The following is a 26,603-nucleotide window of genomic DNA, read 5'->3' on the forward strand; positions in this document are numbered from 1 at the left end:
TTCTCCTCTCTCCCCTCCCCTCCATCCATGTGCATCTCCTTCCTGTCTTCCCTCACCTCCATCCATGTCCAGCATTTCTCCTGCCCTCCCCTCCATCCATCCATGTCCAGCAACTCTCCTTTCTCCCCTGCCATCCCCACCCTCCCATCCATGTCCAACAATTCTCCTCTGCCCCTCCCCTCCCATCCATGTCCAGCGATTCTCCTTTGCCTCCTGTCCTCCCCTCTCATCCACATCCAGTGATTCTCCTCTATCCCCTGCCCTTCCCTCCATGTCCAGTGACTCAGCCCCCCAAGTTTTGGTTCCCAACCGCAGCCCCAGTCCCACCTGTGCCCTCAGTTTTCCACAGCCCTCCTTTCCTTCCAGCCATCCTACGTTTAAGAAGTCGCAGCAGCAGCGAAAAAGCAGGCTCGCCTCTAGCCTTTAAGCATTCCCTTCTCTCTCAGCATGCACTGTGCCACCTTTCTCTGATGAATAAACATGTGGATAAAGGTGAACCAGTCGATTTTGTGTATCGGGATTTTCAAAAGGCGTTTGACAAAGTACCTCATGAAAGACTCCAGAAGAAACTGGAGAGTCATGGGATAGGAGGTAGTGTCCTCCTGTGAATTAAAAAATGGTTAAAACATAGAAACCAGAGCGTAGGGTTAAATGGTCAGTATTCTCAATGGAGAAGGGTAGTTAGTGGGGTTCCCCAGAGGTCTGTGCTGGAACCGCTGCTTTTTAACATATTTATAAATTATCTAGAGATGGGAATAACTAGTGAGGTAATTAAATTTGCTGACAACACAAAGTTATTCAAAGATGCTAAATCACAACAGGATTGTGAAACATTACAAGAGGACCTTATGAGACTGGGCATCCAAATGTAAAATGACGTTTAATATGTGCAAAATGATGCATGTGGGAAAGAGGAACCCGAACTATAGCTACGTAATTCAAGTTTCCACGTTTAGAGTCACTGACCAGGAAAGGTGTCAAGGTGTCATCGTTGATGATACTTTGAAACTCTCTGCTCACTGTGCAGTGGCGGCTAAGAAAGCAACTAGAATGCAGTGGCATTCCTAAGGGGGCTGACACCCGGTGCGGATCGCCGATGCGTCCCGCCCCCCCCTGGGTGCAGCGCCCCCCTGGTGAAAGGACACCCCCCCGGCAAAAGAACCCCCCTGGGTGCACGCCGCTGGGGGGGGGGGGGTGCCTCGTGCCTGTCCGCTTCGTTCGTTTCCATGCTCCCTCTGCCCCAGAACAGGAAGTAACTTGTTCCGGGGCAGAGGGAGCACAGAACGAACGTAGCGGACAGGCGCGCGGCACCCCCCCAGCGGCGTGCACCCGGGGCGGACCGCACCCACCGCCCCCCCTTGGTACGCCACTGTTAGAATGCTAGATATTATTACAAAAGAACTGGAAAACAAAAATGAGGATGTTATAATGCCTTTGTATCGCTCCATGGTGCGATTGCATTTCGAATACTGTGTGCAATTCTGGTCACCGCATATCAAAAAAGATGTGGTGGAATTAGAAAATGTACAGAGAAGGGTGACGAAAATGAAAAAAAAGGCTAAAGCGGCTGGGGCTCTTCAGCTTGGATAAAAGACAGCTGAGGGGAGATGTGATAGAGGTCTATAAAATAATGAGTAGAGTGGAACAGGTAGATGTGAATTGCTTGTTTTCTCTTTCTGAAAATACTAGGACTAGGGGGCACGTAATGAAGCTGAAAAGTAGTAAATTTAAAACAAATTGGATAAAACATTTCTTCATTCAATGTGTAATTATATTCTGGAATTTGTTGCCAGAGAATGTGGTAAAAGCAGTTAGCTTAGAAGGGTTTAAAAAAAAAAATTTGGATTACTTCCTAAAAGAAAAGTCCATAAACCATTATTAAGATGGACTTGGGGATAATCCACTGCTTATTTCTAGGATAACTGCCAAACACCGCAGCAAAACTCTACTTTATATATCCAATAACAGCACCAAAAAGCAATAGTAGAGTACAATGGGAGAATCTATATGGTGGAGTTTTTTTTAGGATAAGCAGCATAAAATGTATTGTACTGTTTTGAAATCTTGCCAGGTACTTGTAACCTGGAGTGGCCACTGCTGGAAACAGGATACTGGGCTTGATGGACCTTCTGTCTGTCCCAGTGTGGCAACAATTACGTTCTTATGTATGTTCTAATGTATAATTTATCCATTTAAATGTAGAACATACATAAATGGATAGCCCAACTGAAAATCCAGCATAAAGATAAGTGTATGTCATTTGCTTATCTGTATGCACAGACACTGTTCTAAATATTGACCTTTATTACTTTGAAAAACAGAGAGGCAACAAGGTGCTTGCTTCATGAATAGCCAAGTGCCCCTATATGATTTTGTGATTTTTCATTCAAACAAGCTTTTATTTATTTTGTCTGTTTCTGAAGCGACTTTATATCTAGCAAGGTAATGTGTTGTTGGATTTTAATGTCTAATTCATTGAGCCATTTTCTCCACATGTAGTATAGAGCAGCATTACTATGGCCATAGGTATCAAACATATAGACGACGAGTGACCGACTCACTCGCAAATGCGTAGTAGAGACTTCCCTCTCTGTCTCGCCCCCGCGTCAATACGTGATGACGGGAGGGGGGGGCGGGACAGAGAGGGAAACTGCGCCACCGAGGTTGCTACCACTCCCCCCCCACTCGGAGTCGCCGCCGTCACCCCTCAACCCGGCCCGGGCCCTCTCTTCCCTTCTGAACTTACACATCCATTCGCCGAATGCAGCAACGCCCGTCAGCTGAGCTGCCCCTTCCTTCTCTGCCTGTGTCCCGCCCTTGCTGACGTTACGTCACAGGAGGGCGGGGCCACAGGCAGAGAAGGAAGGGCCCACAGCAGTTCAGCCGATGTGCGTTGCTGCGTTCGGCAAATGGATGTGTAAGTTCAGAAGCGAAGAGAGGGCCCGGGCCGGGTGGAGGGGTGGCGGCGGCGGCGACTCCAAGGGGGGGGAGCGGTGGTGACCTCGCGGGGGGGGGGGGGAGGGGAGCGGTGGCGACCTCACAGGGGAGGGGAGGGGAAGGAAAACCCCAATACCAGCCCGTTTTTATGGGCTCAACGGCTAGTACAAATAGAAGACGGAGGGATTGAAGGAGTGCTGGGTGGAGCTAATAATTAATTAGTAGCAGTTTTGGACAGCAATACTTTTACTCTTCAAAAACAGTTTCTGGTTCACTTTATTTTCATTGATTTTGGGACCCTTGTATCTTGGTTCACATACATTATTTTCAGGCTAATAAAGAGAAATGTTCAGGTTTTATCAACTATCACTTGATCTAAAATAAGATAAGCATCTGAAAAAAAAAAGTTATCCAGCATCTTTTGAATATATGCTTCTGTAATATGAGGAAGGGCCTCAAGGTACATGACTAATGCCTCACCCCCACCTTCCCATGAGCCTCCTCAGTGACTCATCTAGGTTTGCAGAAATTTTTATTCAGCTCATAGGTGTCCTGCAAATGAATGTGAGGGGCAAATGATTCTATGTAATACTGCAATGTCCAGATAACACAAGACTTTGACAATCTCACTGCCATTTTAATGAGACGATGTTACATAATGTTCATGATTGTATTTGAATTTGGTTTGTCAAATAATATCCATGCTTTATTTGGTCTCCATAGATCACAGTGAAATGATACAGTAGGACTGTTAGCCTGTTTACTGCAGACTGCCGGCATCTAAACCACATTACAGCAAAACTTAGGGGCCCTTTTACAAAGCTGTGGGAGGGCTAACGCGTGGGTAGCACATGCCAAATCAGCACTACCACTGGGGTAGCACATGCTCCCGGTGGTAATTCTGAGTTTGGCATGTGCTGAATCCCATGGTACAAAATATTTTTCTATTTTCTATTGCATCGGTGGTAATCGTCAGCACTGCCATGTTGGCGCACACTGCATGGTTACCATGCAGGTAGCACATTAGCCCCTATTGCTAAGTCAATGGCTGGTAGTAAAGGCTCAGGCCATAGATAGGCACATGGTAGTTTTAATTTTTGCTCACACCCATTTCCCGGCCCATTAAAAATGTCCTTTTTCCCAGCTGCTGTAAAAAGTGGCCCAGCGTGCCCCCCAGTGGTGTAGCCAAGGGTGGGCCCGGGTGGACCAAGGCCCACCCATGTTGGGCTCAGTTCCACCCAGTAGCACCACACCTATGATGCGGCTGGCAGGGATCCCCACGCCCCACCAGCCCAAAACTCTCAACAACTGTCCCTCCTTCATACTTTGTGAATAGCAGATCTTCGCCTGCAGCGAGCAGTGACTGATATGTACTGCTCAAACCGGCCCCACAACCTTCCCTCTGATGTATTCCTGCCTATGCAGAAACAGGAAGTTGCATCAGAGGGAAGGCTGTGGGGCCAGCATGAGCAGTGTGTATTAGTTGCTGCTCGTTGCTGGTGAAAATCTGCTATTTAAAAGGTATGCGTGGGAGGGGGGATGTTTGGGAGACCATATGGCACACAGGCAAGAGAGGGAGAGACCAAATCACTTTTGGGATGGGGCAGGGTTCTTCTGCCCACCCATCTTGGGCCCAGGCCCACCCAAAATTGGGTGTCTGCCTACGCTCCTGGTTCCCCCAAAAGACACACCCGCACTACCACAGGCCACTTTTTACCATGGCTTTGTAAAAGGACCCCTTAGTTAAGAAAGTCCTGCTATGGCTATGTCACACACAACTTACCTCTATAAATGGAAAGTTCTTTTGGCCATACAGCTTGTTGGCGATATGCAGTTCGCAAGCCTGGTCACTCTTTTGGAGGTGGGAGAGGAGTTCATGGAATTTGGAATGCGCAGATCCTTCCTGGCCACACTGTTGCTCCTTTTAATATGAAGGGTGAAGTGTGTCAGTTTTATACCGCATATGTTTAAAATATGGTTTAGCAGTAAGTAACTCAAGTAATAATCTAAGTCACATAATCAATATGGTGTTTATTTTAGAAACACTATTTGTGTTTTAGACATCCACAAACTGAGATATGGATATGAACGTCTAAAACCAAAGAATACCCATATGACAAAGGGGAGAGGTCTGGGTGGGACCTGGGTGTGATGAAAAAGTAGACCTGCATTCCCCATTTGAGAAGGGGAATGAGCATCTAAGTGTGAAAGGATGTCTGAATTTAGAAATCTGCTACCCAGGGTATGTATGTTATAGAAAAGTGCTCCTAGTTAGCAGCATTCCACTGGAGGGATTAGCAATGGAAACCTTCTTAATCCTACAATGGATGATGATGCCCCCCCCCCCTCTCGAAAGAAAAACAGACAAGGGACACTGTGATCTGTGCCAGCTGCAGAAAATATAAACATTTGAGTTTCTAAAATGTCCCACGTGAACATCTGTGTTCTAGGACATAAACATTCATGTTGCCATTTCACAACATAGACACATTCATAGATATTCATGTTCCCGTTTTGCCCTGTTAATAGCTTACATGGAGGGGCATAATCGAACGTCACCGGCGAAATAGATCGCCGGCGATCTATTTTGGCGGCGGCACAACAGCTGGCCGGAACCGTATTATCGAAAAAGATGGCCGGCCATCTTTCTTTTCGATAATACAGTTTAGCCTGGCCAAATGCCAGAGTTCGCCGGGTTTGAGATGGTCGGTTTTGTTTTTCAGCGATAATGGAAAAAAATACCGGCGATCTGAAACCCGGCGAAATCCAAGGCATTTGGTCGTGGGAGGAGCCAGCATTTGTAGTGCACTGGTCCCCCTGACATGCCAGGACACCAACCGGGCACCCTAGGGAGCACTTCTAAAAATTTTTTACAAATACACAAATAGCTCCCAGGTGCATAGCTCCCTTACCTTGGGTGCTGAGCCCCCCAAATCCCCCCCAAACCCACTCCCCACAACTCTACACCATTACCATAGCCCTTATAGGTGAAGGGGGGCACCTACATGTAGGTACAGTGAGTTTTGGGGGGATTTGGAGGGCTCAACACTTAGCACCACAAGTGTAACAGGTAGGGGGGGATGGACCTGGGTCTGCTCCAGGCTCCGCTCATTCTGCCTCACCTCACCCTATGCTTGGAATAAACTTCCTGAGCCCTTATGCCAAGCCCCCTCCCTACCCATCTTCAAATCTTTGCTCAAAGCCCACCTCTTCAGTGTTGCTTTCGGCACCTAACCTTTATACCTTTCAGGAAATCTAGACTGCCCCAATTTGACTACCCCTATTTGACTGACTGTACATTTGTCCTTTAGATTGTAAGCTCCTTTGAGCAGGGACTGTCCTTCTATGTTAAATTGTACAGCGCTGCGTAACCCTAGTAGCGCTTTAGAAATGTCAAGTAGTAGTAGTAGTCTGCCTGCCTGACGTGCACTGCACCCATTAAAAACTGCTTCAGGGATTTGCATACTGCTGTCAGGGAGCTGGGTATAACATTTGAGGCTGGCATAGAGGCTGGCAAAAAAAGGTTTTTATTTTTATTTTTTTTAGTGTGGGAGGGGGTTGGTGACCACTGGGGGAGTATGGGGAGGTCATCCCCCATTCCCTTCAGTCATCTGGTGAGTTGTGGCACCTCTTTGAGGCTTGGTCGTGAAAATAAAAGGACCAAGTAAACCCGGTGAAATACTGATTAACGCCGCTTTTTTTTTCATTATCCACGAAAGCCGGCCATCTGTTAGCCACACCCATGTCCGCCCATGCCCCGCCTTAGCTACGCAGCCAACACGCCCCCTTGAACTTTTGCCACCTTGGCGACGGGAAAGCGGCGATGGTGTCAAAAAAGCAGCTTTCGATTATACCAATTTCGCTGCTTTTGAGAGATCGCCGGCCATCTCCCGATTTATGTCGGAAGATCGCCGGCGATCACTTTCGAAAATAAGCCTGATGTTCATTTTTCTAAACTGCCAAACATAGCTGGTGTATTTTAGAGCAGCAGTTCCAGATCTAAGATTCTAGTGGAACTTCAGATGTCCAGCCTGGATGTCTCAATTCCTATTTATAAATTCTTTCCAGAGCAATCTAAGGATTTTAAACACAAATGCCAAACATTACACCCTTGCCAAGTCAAACCATTATCCAAATCGCAAACAGTCACATTCAAATAATGGCAGTGTACAAAATGTTTCTAGTAAAACTAACTCTAAGAGGCAGATAAATCATGAAATTGTTGCATTGCATGGCTTAATTCTAAAACAGGTGCTTCTCATGAATATTTTTAGTGAGTTGACACATGAGGTCCTAAATGCAGCCTAACCAGACAATAATTAAGGAAGGAAAGTAAAAACCTTCCATCATTCTGTAGCTCTACATGCTTCTTGGATAAAGTTAGATCAGACACATAGTTAGAATTTTTTGGAATTACAATACCGGCAGAGATGGAGGAGGAAGAGGGGTTTGCTTGTCAACATTTTCTCCACATGTATTTCCAGCTCCTGCATCTGCAGCCTCTTCAGTTTCACCTAGGTGAAGTACCTATAGTTGAAAAAAATGAAGATAACACATCTAAATGATATTAAATGATTCTGATTTGAGCAAGATCACGCCTTGTCATAATGTAATATTTTCTCTGTTATACAACATTAACAGGCTCATTTTCGAAAGACAAGGACATCCATCTTTCGACATAAATCGGAAGATGGACGTCCATCTCCCAGAGATGTCCAGATCGGTATAATCGAAATCCGATTTTGGACGTCTCCAACTGCAGTCCGTTGCAAGGACGTCCAAATTTCAAGGGGGCATGTCAGAGGCATAGCGAAGGCGGGACTTGGGGCGTGCCTAACACTTGGACCTCTTTGACCCATAATCAAAAAAAGCAAGGACGTCCATGACGAACACTTGGACATTTTCAGCCGGATGTGTTTTGTTTTACAAATAAGGCACAAAAAGGTGCCCGAAATGACCAGATGACCACCGGAGGGAATCGGGGATGACCTCCTGTTACTCCCCCAGTGGTGACTAACCCTCTCCCACCCTCAAAAATCATCTTTAAAAACATTTTGTGCCAGCCTCAGATGTCATACTCAGGTCCATGACAGCACATGCAGGTCCCAGGAGTAGTTTTAGTGGGTACTGCAGTGCACTTCAGACAGGCAGACCCAGGCCCATACCCCCCCTACCTGTTACATTTGTGGAGGAAACAGCAAGCTCCCCAAAACCCACCACAAACCCACTGTACCCACATCTAGGTGCCCCCCTTCACCCATAAGGGCTATGGCAGTGGTGTACAGTTGTGGGTAGTGGGGGTTGGGGGGGCTCAGCACCCAAAGGTAAATGAGCTATGTTCCTGGGAGCATTTTATGAAGTCCACTGCTGTGCCCCCTAGGGTGCACGGTAGGTGTCCTGGCATGTCAGGGAGACCAGTGCACTACAAATGCTGGCTCCTCCCACGTCCAAATGACTTGCATTTGGACGTTTTTGACATGGACGTCTTTGGTTTCGAAAATCACCGAAAGTCAAAGATATCCATGTCTAGGGACGTTGAAATTTAAGGACGTCAACTTTCAGATCTGCGAGTCTGATGTGACCTCTCAATATGCTGATTTTAGAATGTTACAACATTACATTTCAGTTACTCCATCTGGGCATTTGTAAACTTTGCAACTGAATTAGATGCTGGGATGCTGTGGTTACTGCTGAATACCATATTTTCTTGTAAATCACTTAGGGGCCCTTTTACAGATATGCAGCAAGCCTACCATGGGCTTGCCATGTGGCAATTCAGGGTAGTTCCAGCCCCCACTGCACGCCATTCCTGGCGTGTCAAATTTTTTTTTTACTATGAATGGTGGAGGTGTGGCCAGCAGTAATCAGGCAGCATTGTACACTGCCTAGTTACCACTGGGCTACCAAAGGAGCCCTTACTGTCTCCTAAATAGGAGGTAGTAAAGGTTCCCCAGGAAATGGTCACACAGCAAGTGTTTGGTAAAAGAACACATTATTTATTTATTTTGATATTTATATCCAACATTATCCCAAAACAATGTTTAGGTTCAATGCAGTTTACAGATAAAAATATATAGAAGCATATAATGTAAAATGCAATTCATCTGTAATTAAACATAGAGTAATTTTACAGTAAATCATAAAGGTCATAGTAGAAAAACAAGCACAAATTGTTTCCCAGAGTTACAGAATGGTTAAATTTCAACTTCATGTACAGGAAGGTCTACAGAAATATCCAAAGACCATATAGGAATGGATTAGGATTCATCATTTTGTAGTAAAAATGTCCTAAAAAGAAAAAAAATTAGAGATTTCTGGACCTGGTATAATCTGAGATACCTTTGGTAATGAATTCCACCACTTACTACATTGATACGAAAAGTCAGCAGAGAACCAATTTATATATAACTTTCTTACAGTTGGGGTAGTGAAGAAGTATTCATATGAATTATTGTTTTGAAGTAGCCTTGCCCAGGTTTTAGTCCAACCAGATTAATTCATGTTTTTCTGTGAAGATCATACCTAGTGGTGGATTCCTTTGTTGCTGCTAAGAAATACTATTTTAGTATGGTTTATGATTTATTCCTTTGTATCCCCTTTTCAAAAATGTTAAGGCAGTTCAACAGAACATATGGATGTTCACAGGCAAAAATGTTTGGATTCATTTTACATTTCTTCCCCTTCTTTTGGGTGCTTCAGTTTGTTTTACAGATTAATTTAGTAACTTTTTCTTACACATGAAAGTAAATTGTACATGTGTTAATTTGTAGATTAGGGGGTAATTAATCAAGCTGTGTTAGGGATTTAAGCCACGTTTTTTGCGCCATAATGCAACATAAATAACCCTAATGCAGTTTATCATAAACTACCACGATATTTAAGTCACAGCTAAAGGCTGATGTTATTTTACCATGTCAGGATCATCGGGTGTCAAAGCTGTGGCCTAATGCTTCCAGCAGGAGTTTAAAGAAGCTGAGGTACAGATTCCCTAACCCCAGGGACCCAGAATGTTCCTCCAGTTACTGCAAAGAGAGCACCTGCTACAGTTACAATCAGTAAACAGTTTTGCTTTTGTTCAGCCTGGCTCTGCCTAGATAATGAAGAGTAGGAGAGAGTTATGTGAGAGACTTTGCTGAAGAGATTCCACAAAAGTAGAACCTAGGAGAGACTTGATGACCTGAACACGTATACTCTGGAAGAAAGGAGAAACAGGGGTGATATGATACAGACGTTCAAATATTTGAAAAGTATTAGTCCGCAAACGAACCTTTTCCGGAGGTTGCGAAGGCGGTAGAACGAGAGGACATGAAATGAGATTGAAGGGGGGCAGACTCAAGAAAAATGTCAGGAAGTATTTTTTTCACGGAGAGAGTAGTGGATGCTTGGAATGCCCTCCCGCGGGAGGTGGTGGAGATGAAAACGGTAACAGAATTCAAACACGCCTGGGATAAACATAAAGGAATCCTGTTCAGAAGGAATGGATCCTAAGGAGCTTAGCCAAGATTGGGTGGCAGAGCCGGTGGCGGGAGGCGGGGATAGTGCTGGGCAGACTTATACGGTCTGTGCCCTGAAGAGGACAGGTACAAATCAAAGTAGGGTATACACAAAAAGTAGCACATATGAGTTTATCTTGTTGGGCAGACTGGATGGTCCATGCAGGTCTTTTTCTGCCGTCATTTACTATGTTACTATGTCCCCTGGGTCCTCTGAAAAAGAAGTATCGGGGAATTTACATTTCCTTTATGAAGAGAAATGTGTAGGGCTTAATGTTATTTAGTTTGAATTTACTATACCTTTTCCATCTGGGCTGCAGTATTTCCCTTGGCTCCCATTAACACCATGGCTAATGCAGATTCAATACTCAGAGGGGAGAAGAAGACATTTTCATTCTTTCTAGTTTTATTCAGCTGCTTGTAAAGGTCAAAAGTGAATGAAGCATTTGCTGCAGCGAGAGAGTCCATTATGAAATCAATCCGTAAAAACCTAAGAACGACAAGAAAAATTGTAAGAGAGGACAAAACAATAATACATGTGGGGAAAGCTGTTCAAATAATTTACTTCATAGGTCTTGCAAAAGTAAAAACAAGAAGAAAAAAAAATCATCTTAAATGCACAAGTGTCCAGCTCACAGTACAAATAAAGAGGTCACTGTAGCAGGTAACATAAAAATGTGACCCTTTTTTTTCCTCATTCAACAGTATTATGAAATCTGAAAATCTGACTGAGAAACGTTTGGATTGTGTTGGGAAATTCCTGTCATGTCAGCATTTTGACTGTTTCCAATGAATATCAATGACCCTTACTAGACCAGTACTCTCCTATATTCAGAATCATACCAAGTCAGAGTAGAAAGGAGATATATACCATCTAGTTACAGCATCCCCCTTCTGGAATGTCTGCAATGTTACTACCTGACCTTATAAAAGTCAGAGATCCCTGGAGAGTATGTGGTAGATTAGAGGTTATTGTATGAGAAGCAATGCTTTTGCTAATCCTCAGCATTTAGACCTAGTTGGAATTGTGTCTTATGTATGGCTGCCAACAGGATTCAGAGTTACGGGACAGGATTGATCCAGTCCTGGGTTTACCCATTTGCATGTAGGGACTTGTAGTTCTGATTTCCCCATTGCATTCCTTAAGAAAAGCAAGACTACAAGTCCCAGCATGCACTAGATAAACCCTGGATGAAACCTATCCTGCAAATCTGGATCCAGTTGGCAGCCTTAGTCTTATGTGAAGCCTCCTTTGAGTTTTCAGTTTGTGTCCAGATGTGGATGTAAAAGACAGGTTTTATCCACCCCTCTTTGTGCTGTTTAATTAAGGAGTGGAGCAATAACTTGATACTAAAGTTGGACAGACAAGAAGAAAGATTCCTCACCCAGGAGGTGGGCTGCTGATATAGGTACTGTGTACTAGATTATCCCTATTGGACAAAGTCTGTGTGGAAGTGGATCCCACAAAAGAGAGACTGTGTATTACTCAGAAGGTAATATGTTTGCCCTGGTACATGGCAAACTCTTTATCCCCAAAAGACTGGTTATTATTTCCAGGAATCACAGGAACAGATAAAGTAAGAGTGTGGAGTGTTTATTCAATGCTGCTGACATTACGTCACACACATTTGGCCCTCTTCTCCAGTTCACATGCCGAAGTGCCATCCTTTCACTCATTGTCTCATAGGCTTCCTGCTCCATGCCTCCGTCTCCCCCAACCCATAGTCTGGCACCTTTTTCTCTTTCCCTTCCCTTCCTCCATTGTGTGGCTTCCACCCTCTCCCAGCAAGAGGACAGGCTGCTTCTAACCAGATTGGGCCTTCCCTCTGCTGCATCCTGCCTCCTCTCTGAGACAACTTCCTATTTCTGGCTGAGAAATGTAGGAAATAAAAGGTGGAGTAATGCATGTGTTTTATGGTATGGGAGCAACTGAGCAGTGTATATGTGCGAGACTTGGAGAGGGTTGTGTGCTAGCAAAAGGTGAATGAAATACATGTGAGGAAGAGGAAGAGTGGAGGAATGGCCTAGTGGTTAGGGTGGTGGACTTTGGAACTGAGGAACTGAGTTTGATTCCCGGCACAGGCAGCTCCTTGTGACTCTGGGCAAGTCACTTAACCCTCCATTGCCTGCCACATTGAGCCTGCCATGAGTGGGAAAGCGTGGGGTACAAATGTAACAAAAATAAAGGTATGAGTAAGAGGAGGAGGGAAAACAGAAACAATAATAGTGGTGTGAGAATGAAATCAGCATAGACTGGATAAGAGAAGAATAAAATATAAAAAAAAGCAGAGGGTGGAAGAAATTAAAATTTGAAGGTGAAAGGAATGATAAAGGATGGAGAAGAGAATGAAAGAGCAAGAAATACCAAGAGGGTAATATTCAGCCTGCAGTGGTCAGTAGTTTTTAAGTCTCTGACAGCCACAGGCTGAACTGAGCAGGATATTGAATGCCATGTCCAGGCTCTTACACTGAATATCTGGTTACAGCAGCCTGCCCAGAAGTTGTCCATTTACCGGTTGATATTCATACTGGTGTGCAGCTAGCTTGGTGGCTAATGTTAGAACAGCCTTTTTGCTGTTATAACTTTATCCACTTATTTAACCAGTTATCAGACTGAATATTACTAGTAACCAGTTAAATACCAACTCTGCCCGTTGACCATCCCTGCACTAACCGAACAGGGCAGGACTGGTTAGTGCCGACATTCAGCTAGTTAAGTGCCATTGAGCATCAGTAGATAGACAGGCACAAGCAATTTAACTGGTGCTTGGCTAAATTGCTTTGAATATTGACTTCCAAGGTTTCTAACTATTTTATTGAAAAAAATAGTTACACTAGAAGATAAATTGGTAAACGATAAGTACCAGGCAGTGGCGGCCTTAGGTTTGTCCAGGATCTGTGCAAGAGTTATTTGGAATAACATAGAACTTAAATTAAGTGGCCTATAAGCAACTTTGATATTTGTTTATTTCATTTTCACTTTGCCCTAACCATAAGAGTGCAATGTAAGTTGTGATTTGAAATAATATTGTTTGGAGGAGTTAAAGGCTAGATTAAGTAAATGGTGCTCAAAACTCAGTGCCAAAATAAGTCGGCAGTCAATGCTTTTCTATCAAGGGAGCTCAAGGATTGCACTGAGCGCCAATTTTGGCGCTCACATCTCGGTACTAGGACTTACACCTGCTAAAAACCAGCTGTAATTCTCAGCACTCAATTTAGGTGCACCTCCATAGTATTTTATAACACTGCTTGCAAATTTTAGGATGCCTCTTACCTGATGCTCCAGCTATGGCCATGCCCCCTTTTGGATTATGCACGATGGGCTTTGGGCATGCATTGTTCTAAAAGAGTGCATAGCAAGATGTGTGCGCAATTCCAAATTTGTGCAATAAGTACCCAATTATTGGCACTAAGTGGATTGAAAGCCAGTGTAATTGGTTGCACAACTTGAATCGGTGTCCACGTTTGAGTGTCATTCATATATATATATATATAGGGCTATTTTGAGGCAGTACTTGGGGGTACTGAGTACCGACACCTTTTCCACTGTCTGCTAAAATTGACTCTTGGTCCCCAAGTTTTAATGAAAGAGCTCACGCTCTACACACCAATTCTTCCTTGTCATAGATTTTGTGACTGGTTGCAGGGGGCCTGGCTATTGTGAGGTATGTTCCTCAGTGATCACCCCACCCCTGAAAGGGTGGCCAGGCATTTAAGTACCAGCACTATATATATATATATATATATATATATATATATATATATAATTCAGTGGATAGTATGCATCATTTCCCACTGGTGTGTACTTTTGTTGGAAGGGTGAGCACTACTAATGATATGTCTCCTGAAATGAAAATATTTTTAAAAATAATTCTTGAACAAAATGATAATTCCCATAAAGGACACAGGAAATGAAACAAAATGAAAATGATGGGTCTGCCAACCTCTACCCTAATGTGCAGCAAGACATCTTCGCTGTCTTGCTGCACGTTGTGTTCCCTGCGATTTTTTTTCCTGCATTTACATCGATCCACCTCTACCCTAAACCATTTCACTCACTTGTATACACGCACTTCATCATCTCACATAGCTGTCTGATCCACCCAATAAAACTCTTCACTCACTAAGGTGCACATGCTCTTCCCTTTTATTCACACATATTCCACCCATCCATTGATCCATGCTCATACTGTCAACTCATGCATGCGCACCTACCAGCAGTCACAAAATTCTACTCAGACTGAGGATGGAAAACACACCTATGTGCATTGCTTCTAGCATGCACTGTACAGTTTATTTTCATTTACTAAGCAGCCTTCTCTTCCTCCTTTGAATTTTTAGATGAGCTGGAACCTGCCTCAAGTAAAGCTGAAGCATCGTGAAACTCATTCACATTTGCTCAAGTATTTCCCTACTTTTATTCTATCTCCTTCCACTTCTTTTTCCTTATATTTAAACTGTCTCTTTTCTGGCAATAAAAGTCTTATATTAGATCAGTAAATATTATGAACAGAATTTGTAATTTATGAACAGTGCTTACAGTACCTTGTCTTCACACAGGAAAGCAGCAAATTGTCTCTTCAATCTTTCTCGATCTGCTCTTTCTTCTGAGTTATAAAGTTTTTCTTGTTCCACTCCCATTTCACCCCGAGTTGTTTAATAATAGGTTAGCCCATATTAAAAGTGCCTCTCCTGTAACTTCTGGAATGATGCAACATCTTTTGCAACAACTGTCCTCCATTGTCACACCTGATTTAAGAAGATAAGATTTCTGAAACTTTACAATTGTCATGGACCAAACCAATTGATGACTCAAAGGGTTTGAAATTCTTTTTTAATGTCTTGTTCCTTGTAATTGGCAAGGGCAAAATAGTCTTTTCTTGGCTATCAATAAAATTTAATCCCCATTTAACAATCCAATCTTGCTTGTTAAACTTGAAAAACAATATTACCTGGGTTGTAAATAACTCAGGTTCCAGCCATGCCTTGAACAGGGAATGAAATCAACTATGTGTTCAATAAACAACCAAAACACGTTAATCAAATGGAATAATAAAAGCCTCAGATTTATTGACAACCTGATAGGGAAATTCATTCTAGGTACCAGAACTCTTCCTAAATACCTTCTCCCCAGTTGACCCTTCTCAGTAAAGGAAGGAGAGGAGTCAACTAGGGTGTTTCAAGGACATATATTCTTCTCGAATCCATGGCTCAATATGGCCAAACAAGTTATTGTTCCACTTGGGATGTTTCATGCTAGGATGTCAGCAGGTGGCCTGCACTGCCCCAAGAAAAGCTCCAAGCCTACCCCTGCAGGTCACTACCATTCCAGGGTTAAATGAGCTGCCACTTAATTGGAGCCAAGTGGACTCTAGCAAAAGTTAAACTCCAGCCATGTCTGACAATTTCTCTGTCAGATGATGACAGATAAAGACCTGTCCAACAAGATAAACTCATAGCATAAGGTATGATCCGATACTCATATTTGTCCTTGTCATTTTCAGGGCATAGACTGTAGATATCTGCCCAGCACTGGCTTTACATCACAATTTATGGAGTTACCATCTAAGTCCAGCAAAGTTTGTTTGGTTTCATTCTCTCTGATATTTAGCCAGAAGCAGGCAGCGCAGTTAGCTGCTACTGCCAGTGCTGACCCTGTATCTGGTGACCGACACTGAATATCTGGTTTCAGTTTTGACTGCGGCAACTTAACCAACTAAGCAAATATTCAGGCTAGCCAGCTAAGTTAATAGAGGGTAAAGATAGGCCTGCTATTTAAGCAGCCTATATTAACCACTCAACTTAGCCGGTTTACCACAGAATATTCTAGCTTAGCCGGCGTGCAGGGGCATAGTCGAAAGGGGCGCCCATGTTTTCTTGAGGACGTCCTCGTAGGACGTCCCGGTGAAGAGGCGGGGAAACCCGTATTATCGAAACAAGATGGGCGTCCAGTGGTGTGCTGGAGCCGGCTCGCACTGGCTCACAAGAGCCGGTTGTTAAATTTTGCAAGATCTTGCGAGCTGGTTGTTCTCCAGGACGAGCTGGCTCCAGTGAACGAGGTAAGCATGGCAGGAGGGCACCACCACAGGCCATGCTTACCTCCTCTCCTGCTCCCATCCATATCCAGTGAGTCTCCATCGCCCCTATCCTCCCCTCCCGCTCCCATCCATCTTTTTTTATTACCTCCGTTGAAGCGGCTGCGTTATTTAAAGCCCTGCTGCCCGTCTCTAGCCTTCCCTGTTTGCTTCGTGATGAGTTTTTTTTTTTTGTTACATTTGTACCCTGCACTATCCCACTCATGGCAGGCTCAATGCGGCTTACATGGGGCAATGGAGGGTTAAGTGACTTGCCCAGAGTCACAAGGAGCTGCCTGTGCCGGGAATCAAACTCAGTTCCTCAGTTCCCCGGGACCAAAGTCCACCACCCTAACCACTAGGCCACTCCTTCTGATATCATTGTGACATCATTATCTTTTTCCGTGAAGGCGGGACTGAGGGAACAAACTCATCATGATTGAAGCAAGCAGGGAAGGCTAGAGACGAGCAGGGCTTTAAATAACGGGGCCGCTTCGACGGAGGTAATAAAAAAAGATGAATGGGAGTGGGAGGGGAGGATGGGGGCGATGGAGAATCGCTGGACATGGATGGGAGTGGGAGGGGAGGATGGGGGCAACGGAGAATCATTGGACATGGATGGGAGCGGGAGGGGAGGGCAGGGGAGGGAGGAGAATCGCTGGGTATGGATGGGTAGAGGGGGTAGGGGAGAGAAGAGAATTGCTGGGCATGGATGGGTAGAGGGGGGCAGGGGAGAGAAGAGAATTGCTGGGCATGGATGGGTAGAGAGGGGCAGGGGAGAGAGGAGAGTTTCAGGACATGGATGTAGGGGAGGGCAAGAGAAATTCTGGACATGGTTGGAGGGGAGGGAAGGGAGAGAGAAGAAATGCTGGACATGGAGGGAAGATAGAGGAAGGAGATTAGATGAGGGAAAAGGAAGTGAGGAGAGAAACTACTCATGGATGGAGAAAATAGGCAGAAGCTGGATCCACTGTACAGTCAAGTCTGCAGAGGACCAGAAATGAAGAAGAAAGGAGGAAAGAAAAGAAATAAATGGAAAGGAAGCCCTGGAAACAGAGTCAAGGGAACAGATAGAGAGCAGCAGAATCGGATACTGGGCCAGCATGATCAGAGAAACAAAGTCACCAAAGGTAGAACAAAATAATTTTATTTTCATTATAGTGTTTGGAATATGTCCACTTTGAGAACCAGGTGCTGAACGTTAAAAGTTTATATTTATTTACTTACTAGCTCTACCCGGCCACGCGTTGCTGTGGCTCAGTCTGGTTAAATGGAAAAGAAAGAAAAGAGGAAGTGCACGTTTCTAATATGTTTAATTTCACAATGCATGTGGGTATACAATATTTTTTGTTGTTCCATTTTGTGTGCAGAGATAGAGATTGTCTGGTTTGCCGACTGTAGAACATGCAACATATAATTGTCCATGTGAGAAGCAATCCGTGTGCAGATGTAAACAGGTGAATTCTAAAGATTGGTCCTGAGCTTTGTTGATGGTGATTGCAAATGCCAATCGAATTGGGAATTGCAATCTATTAAATTGAAATGGCATATCTGTTGGAATCATAGGAATGCGAGGAATGAGGACATGTTCACCTTTGAAAGGTCCTGTCAAGATTGTTGCTTCTACGACATTGCTCATTAATTTTTTTACTGCAAGCCACGTACGGTTGCAAAGCTTTGGCTGGTTGATATTTCGCAACAGGATAATTGGCACGCCGATTTTCAATTGCAGTACGTGTGGTGGCATCCCTTGCAGATCAAGTGAATTGAAAAAGTCTGTTAGATAATTAAGCGCTTCATCTGCTTCCAGAACAGTGTCGACGGACTTGTATGTGAGTTGCTTGCTTTGAATGTTAAACTGAATAATATTGTTCAGTTCGTAGACGTCTTTGTTCTTGGCAGCAAGAATAGCTCGTTCACTCAGCGAATCGTGATTCTTATAATTGGTTTGAATATTGGGAAATACTTTTTCAACCAATTGTTCTTTTGAGGTCACTAAATTGCAGAAGTTATGAGGTAATTAAATTCGTCCTGAGGTCAGATCAACCGGCACCTTTCCGTTCCCAATTTTCAGCAATTGATGTGAGAATATCTGAGCTGATTGATCATTTTGCAGCTGGACACGCATATTTGTAGTTAAGTTTAACGTCTTTACGTGTTGCCACAAAGTAGAGTATTTTAGGCAAGCATTTATTTCGTCCGCTGGTGTCGATCGAGGAACTACAGGTAATGTTTGCCTGAAATCTCCTGCAAGCAATATTAATGTGTTCCCAAATGGTCAGATGTTTCCACGCAAATCTTGCAATGATCGATCAAGAGCCTCGAGCGATGTTTTTCGCTGTGCTGTTTCCTCGGCATGTATTTGAGCCATTCTTTGTCTGTTTCGCTCGTTCGTTGATGCCGTTCTTCCTCAGTTTGATTTGCAGTTGTAGGTATATAAAAACACGCGCGTATTCAAATGCAACGTTGTGTCGAAATTTCAAAGCAATCGGTGAAGAACTTTTGGAGATTTAAGCCACTCTCAGCCTGTCGCGTTGATTCTTTTGAGAACGAAGCAGATCTGAAGCTGCAGAACGCGATCGCCGTGCTCGCAACCGGGCATCGTCAAGTCTGGCTGCATGTCACTCTGGTGCTTCCTCGGCACGTATTTGAGCCATTCTTTGTGTGTTTCGCTCATTCGGTGATGGCCGTTCTTCCTCAGTTTGATTTGCAATTACTTGTCGCACTGCTTCCGGTCCGTGAGTACGATAATACGATCGGGGATGCCCAAATTTCAAAATTTAGGTCGACCTTTGAGATGGTCGTCCCTGATTTTTGGCGATAATGGAAACTGAGGATGCCCATCTCAGAAACGACCAGATGCAAGCTATTTGGTCAAGGTAGGAGCCAGCAGTCATAGTGCACTGGTCCCCCTGACATGCCAAGACACCAATCGGGCACCCTAGGGGGCACTGCAGTGGACTTCATAAATTGCTCCCAGGCACATAGCTCCCTTACCTTGTGTGCTGAGCCCCTCAAACCCCCCCAAAACCCACTACCCACAATTGTACAACACTACATAGCCCTAAGGAGTGAAGGGGGGCACCTACTTGTGGGAACAGTGGGTTTCTGGTGGGTTTTGAAGGGCTCACATTTACCACCACAAGTGTAACAGGTAGGGGGGGATGGGCCTGGATCCACCTACCTGAAGTGCACTGCACCCACTAAAACTGCTCCAGGAACCTGCATACTGCTGTCATGGAGCTGGGTATGACATTTGAGGCTGGCATAGAGGATGGTAAAAATTATTTTTTAAAGGTTTTTTTTGAGGGTGGGAGGGGGTTAGTGACCACTTGGGGAGTAAGGGGAGGTCATCCCCGATTCCCTCCGGTGGTCATCTGGTCAGTTTGGACACCTTTTTTTGAGGCTTGGTCGTAACAAAAAAAGGACCAAGTAAAGTCGCCCAAGTGCTCGTCAGGGACGTCATTCTTTTTTCCATTATCAGTTGAGGACGCCCATGTGTTAGGCATGCCTCAGTCCTGCCTTCGCTGTGCTTACAACACGCCCCTGTGAACTTTGGTCATCCCCGCAATGGAAAACAGTTGAGGATGCCCAAAATCGGCTTTCGATTATGCCAATTTGGGTGACCCTGGGAGAAGACGCCCATCTCCCGACTTGTGTCAAAAGATGGGCGTCCTTCTCTTTTGAAAATAAGCCTGATAATCACGCAAGATATCCAGCTAGCGGCTAGCCGCTACACGCTAATATTTAGCTGAGATAATTGGCTATCTCACGCTGAATATTAGCACTTAGCTGGCTAAACGCTATTGAACTGTCCAGGAGCCGTTCCTGACCATTTAAATAGCACTGATTATCGGGCTCTTTGTGTTTATCCCACACATTTTTTAATTCTGTTACTGTTTTCATTTCCACCACCTCTCAACCTCTGTTCATGGCCTTTAGTTCTACCACCTTCCTATGTTTGGAAAAGGTTTATTTGTATATACATACCTTTCAAATATTTGAATATCTGTATCATATCACCCCTATTTCTCCTTTCTTCCAGTGTATACGTCTTCAGGTCATCAAGTCACTTCTCATATATCTTGTGGTGCAAATGCCATACCATTCTCAGTGCTTTTCTCTGAACCACTTCAAGTCTTTTTATTTCCTTATTAAGTCAGGGGCTCCAAAACAGAACACAATACTCTAGTACATAGTAGCTCTAAGTGATTGATCCTTCTTTCTTGCAAATTACTTAAGTCCTTCTTTCTCCCTCATATATGTTCTCCATGGGATGTTCTTTTAAAGGTTTACCTGGTTTTCTCCCATTTGGTAAATCTATGCCACCCTATTAATCTATGTGCACTATGTCATCAACATGTGTGCCAGAGCCTTACAAATGGTGGCAAGAATTTCTGTACCATGTAACTGATTTGCAGGGTCCCGCAAGCATCTTACTTTCTCCTACCCATTTAAATGCTTTGCTGCACTGATCAGATCCATGGGTATCAGCTGTTCTATTTTTGTGGGTTTTATTTATTTTGTGAATCCTAAACAGTCTGATTCCCCTGAACGATTGCTTATTTGCTGGATCCACACACAGCTATTAAAAAAAACAGGATGCTTCAGCCTCATTGGACTGCTGAAGCAACCAAAAAGCTATTATCCAAGTGCTTCATCAAGTTCTTCACTGTATCTTACAGTAAATGCAAATCACTATTCCATGTAGGACTACCCAATCAGTTTTTCTCCATCAGTCTCTCACCACAAACCTACAAATGTTTGTAACACTGTAAATGTCCCACATAAAAATCCAACTTGTTCACGAAGATCATTGAAAGTACATAAATGGTTGTAACTACAGCATCCTCATATAAGGCTGTTGGAACACAGCAGTTCTCACTCAACAAGGGGACCCCCAAGACTGAGGCCAAACCAGCTACCAGCGCTCTTGTCATTCAACTTGCATCCAGGCTCTACACGATATCATGTTTCACCACATGGCATCTTCAGGAGCCAGAACTGCATGCACAAAGATTATAATTATGCAAAAGTACTGTTAATACAACTCTTTGTATAAGATATACACAATAACATAATAACACCTTACCTCTAACAAAACCTAAAAAAAATACTCGGACCACAATGCGGAGGAGCTGAAACCTGTGAGTGGCACTCCAGCCACTCATTGACATGTTTAAGGATATCCCCGGAAATTGGAAACTGTACAAAGCAGATCGTAGATAAACCAAAGAGATATTTTATTTATATGATAAAGATAAAATATGCATACAATAGTCCGTATACATAGAATAGCCCGACACAGGCCATGTTTCGCCCAACTGGGCTGCTTCAGGGGCTAAAAAAATAATAATAAATAAATAATAAATAGCAAATCTGAACATCTAAATAAAAATCATATAACAGTAATATTGTAAAAGGATATCATAAAAATTATATAAATTTATAAAGACAACATTAAAATACAGTCAAATGTAAACTTGTATTATTGAGAGCCAAATATTAATGAAGCTATGGCATTAAATTGTATAATATCAAAATCCCACAGTATTCAAATTTTAAAAGTGGCTAATGTATCTGCAACATATATATACACATATATATTACAGAAATCCAGAAACATGTTGTACAAACATCTAGAGAGGACACATGGAAAATACATAGAGATAATTATGGTTATGAACACAGAAGTTTACTAGACACCAGACAGCCATCTTCAATAATATATTGTAAAAGACACCCACCTAAAAAGTGGTTCTTCACTACCAAGCAAAATATATGCTTGGTAAAAGCAACTACAGATAAAAAAGAAATAAAAAGAGATATAGATCAACAATTAAAAAGAATTAAAAAGAAAAAATATATATAGAAAACATATGGTAAAAAGATATCATGAAAAAATTATATATATATAAAAAGACTCACGTGTATGGACAATATCCTGAAAAAAACGGCTCATCCAGAGACACAAAAACGAAAGGTTATGGACCTGCATAAAATTATATTGATATATAAGTAAAACTTAAATGTGAGGAAGAAAATCTAATGGAAAACGGACAACAACTCCTCCAGAGGAATGACATGAAAGGCTATATCATTGGACATAGGTCTACCTACTTGAATGGAAAGGAAGGAAATATATCCCAAGCCGTAGTCCTCTATGATAGTATCACGGCGCCTACTATCGGAGAGTATAATGACTATACTAAGTAAAAAAAGCAAACGTAGTAAAAAAGCCTGTTCTGATACGGTGACCGTTATAAGGACGCGATGACGCGTTACTCTATTTTATTCGGGCTCAATATCGGAAGGTGTAAATGCCGTACTATATTAAAGGACAACATAGTGGAGAAGATAAAACATTCAATCAATTTGGCTCAAAACTTACCTGAGGTCATATGAGCAGCCTCTAATCTCCGAGTATGCCGAAAAAAGCTATGTCGAAAAACCGGAAGTTATTTAAAGGAAGGTAGAGGTCAAAAGTCAAAAGACCGTGTTTATCACATAGATATATTATTTCCAATGCAAATGATGGATAGTGATCATCAATGAATGAGAATGTTAAAATGTACTTGTATTATAAAAAGTTCTTGTATTATAAAAACGTGCGGATGTAAACATATAGACAGGCTCGAAAAATAGCCACTCGGGATGAGCGAAACAAGCAAACAACTCTAACAAACAAATCATTATATGGACCGAAAAAAACCATATAAAAACTGAGATAAGTGTATTAAATGATGGAAACCTTATGAAGTGAAATAGTTAATGAAAAAAAGGGGGGGGGGGGTGTAACCACGGAGATAAGGGTCAAGGTCATCTTAGTTTAAACAGACACTCGCTCACTTGCGCATGATCACTTCAACCAAAAGCAATATAATGAGTGTAAGGGCGGAGTAACATCACTATATTGATGAGTAATGTGTGTAAAGTCAATGGAGTTTGATGGATAATGGAAAAATAAATGAATAGAGAATAAAAATAAACCGAGGGGCACTAAAAGAAGTGCCATAGTTAGAAATAAAAAATAAAAAGATAAAAGATAAATATTATATATTATTAAGATGGATGTCTAATGTGCATACATGATCATAAAAATACAGAGTAGTCCGTTTCACCATTTAAACCATGTGGATGGAGGGTATTTAATTCAAAGATAAATTCTTGTTCTTTCCGTAATAAGTACATATCAGTCGGTCCACCTCTCCATTTGCTTTTATATACAAAAATTGCACAGAACCTATAGTCATCAAATTTATGACATAATATATCCTCCCTTCCATCAATGCTGTGACTAATCCACATCCTTATTCAAGCCAGTGGATTCCACTGTACCCTATGTATAAATCATTCTCTGCTCTTTCCATGTCAACACCTGTGAAATGTCCCGTCCCCTCCATAAACCTTCTTGTAGCAGCACTACAAATTGCAAAGCAGAGGGGCATAGTTGCACTTCACTCCAATGGGATACTAATGTTGCCTTTGCCCATTTAGCTATAAGTTACTTAAATGCTGAACTATTCTATTCTTAATTGGTCTAACAATTTGACCAATATACCATAAACTACCTGCTTAGAGATACACTCTGTACATTCCTTTAATTTCAACTGCCTTTGAGTATGAGGAATCTGGATTGAATCAGTCTCCATACACAAATGACAATACACACATCAAGTGTATGCAACTTTGAGTGTATGTCCCATTTTGCATACACTCGAAGCAGCAATCTTAGGGAATTGTTTAGTAGTCAGAGGGATAGGAAATTATTATTAGAGCATAAAGAGGGACACTTTAAGTGTGGTAGATGTGTGTATTGTCATTTATTTATAGAGACTGATTGTATCCAGATTCCTCATACTCAAAGGAAGCTCAAATTAGTCATGTACATTTATATACCTACCATTATTTGAGACAAATGACACCAAGCATTGTACTCATCTGTGGGAGGGTGGCCATTAGCCTCCAGCAAGGTCATCTGTACAGAGAAAACATCCGATGACACCTGCTAGCAGACAGCCTAGAATGAAACTGAGGGATGAAGGCAAAACTACAGTTAGTTTCCCACACTACATCAAATTCTGCCTTTGAAGGAGTCCTGACTAAATAGTCATACCAAATTAACTACAAACATGGGACACAACCTCGAAACAGACACAGACTCCAAAATCATTGCGTCTAATAGCTAGGTGTAGCTTCTTGTCAAACTAACAACCTGTGTGGGTGAAGGTAAGATTTAGGAAACATGAGTTGCCACGATCAAGTTCAAAAATGGAGATAATAACTGGAGATAAATCGCAACAGCATACGATCCATTCTGGACAAGAAAATGGCCTTAAAATGTGGCACTTTATATATACATCTCTGGTCACACTAAAATAACATCACCAGGACACGCCTATCTCATATGCGTGCTTGCATCATTGGTATGTGCATATGCACCATGACATGCTTATGACATGTCACTTTGTGAGACACATTTCCATTTCACCTTTTAGTACACACTCCTAGTGAGCCCTATAATAAAATGACATGCCCATACCAGGGCCACCGAGAGGGGGGGCAGGGGGGAACCTCCTGCGAAGAAACCGGAAGTTACATCAGACGAGGGTGGGACACAGAGGGAAGGCCAGAAGAGAGGCGATCTGCGACTGCTGCCTTGAATGCAGGGGGCCCGGAGCCGTGGAGGCAGGCAGGTGAGACTGAGGACTGCAGCGGTGGGAGGAGCGACAAGGGGGGGGCAGCAGCGGGGGAGTGACAGGGGGGCGGCAGCTGCAGTGATAGGGGGTGGCAGGGGGGCGGAGGCGGAACAGAGGCGTGCTGGCCTTGCCCCGAGCCCGCCCTAGTCTCTCGGCGGCCCTGGCCCACACAAACTCTTCCAGATACAAGTGTACCAGGTAAGGCATGTTTTTGTTATGCTGTCTCTTTAAAGGAAAAAAGTTGTGAAGGAATAAATATGTAAATAAATTGTATGATGTGATATCCGCCAGCAAGCCTTCTCCCAGAGGAGCTACGTATAACTCAAAACTACTTCTGCTTCAGGAAGGTGAAAGCCTTACTCTTCTTGCAAGCTAATACATAGGGTGACAGACAGCACCTGATCTAGCTTGCTACACATACTGTAACTTAGATCCAGTGGTGTGCTGGTAAATGTTTAACAACAGGCTGTCTCCCGGGTCCACCTCTGTGCCCTCCCCCCCGTCCACCTCTGCGCCTCCCCTGAAAATTGCAGAGCTGGCTATAGCCGGGGAGAGAGAGCCTGGTGAGGGCAATGCATTACTCTCTCCAGGAAAAAAAAAATTAAATGATCCGAGGTTCCAATCTAATTTACATAAGTACATAAGTACATAAGTAGTGCCATACTGGGAAAGACCAAAGGTCCATCTAGCCCAGCATCCTGTCACCGACAGTGGCCAATCCAGGTCAAGGGCACCTGGCACGCTCCCCAAACGTAAAAACATTCCAGACAAGTTATACCTAAAAATGCGGAATTTTTCCAAGTCCATTTAATAGCGGTCTATGGACTTGTCCTTTAGGAATCTATCTAACCCCTTTTTAAACTCCGTCAAGCTAACCGCCCGTACCACGTTCTCCGGCAATGAATTCCAGAGTCTAATTACACGTTGGGTGAAGAAAAATTTTCTCCGATTCGTTTTAAATTTACCACACTGTAGCTTCAACTCATGCCCTCTAGTCCTAGTATTTTTGGATAGCGTGAACAGTCGCTTCACATCCACCCGATCCATTCCACTCATTATTTTATACACTTCTATCATATCTCCCCTCAGCCGTCTCTTCTCCAAGCTGAAAAGCCCTAGCCATAAATAAGTAAATAAATATAAACTTTTAATGTTGAGCACCTGATTCTCAAAGTGGACATATTCCAAACATTATAATGAAAATAAAATGATTTTTTCTACCTTTGTTGTCTGGTGACTTTGTTTTTCTGATCATGCTGGCCCAGTATCCGATTCTGCTGCTATCTGTCCTCTTAATTCTGTTTCCAGGGCTTCCTTTCCGTTTATTTCTTTACTTTCTGCCTTTCTTCTTCATTTCTTGCCCTACATCCATAAGTAAAAGCTGGGTTCTCCACAGACTT

General features: G+C 43.1%; 1 protein-coding gene across 1 annotated transcript in view; it reads right to left on the reverse strand.

Moving 5' to 3' along the window:
- Window positions 1–15,056, reverse strand: part of LOC115458844 (serpin B4-like) — a 36,706-nt gene extending 21,650 nt beyond the window's left edge. Inside the window, exons 1-4 of the mRNA XM_030188671.1 lie at window positions 14,976–15,056; window positions 10,731–10,920; window positions 7,360–7,464; window positions 4,721–4,858 (exon numbers count right to left, since the gene is read on the reverse strand). Coding sequence (XP_030044531.1) covers window positions 4,721–4,858; window positions 7,360–7,464; window positions 10,731–10,898 — 411 coding nt within the window. The 5' untranslated portion in view covers window positions 10,899–10,920; window positions 14,976–15,056. The remainder of the gene's footprint in view (window positions 1–4,720; window positions 4,859–7,359; window positions 7,465–10,730; window positions 10,921–14,975) is intronic.
- Window positions 15,057–26,603: the final 11,547 nt, after the last annotated feature.

Source organism: Microcaecilia unicolor, unplaced genomic scaffold, assembly GCF_901765095.1.
Source record: "Microcaecilia unicolor unplaced genomic scaffold, aMicUni1.1, whole genome shotgun sequence".
Taxonomy (NCBI): Eukaryota; Metazoa; Chordata; class Amphibia; order Gymnophiona; family Siphonopidae; genus Microcaecilia; species Microcaecilia unicolor.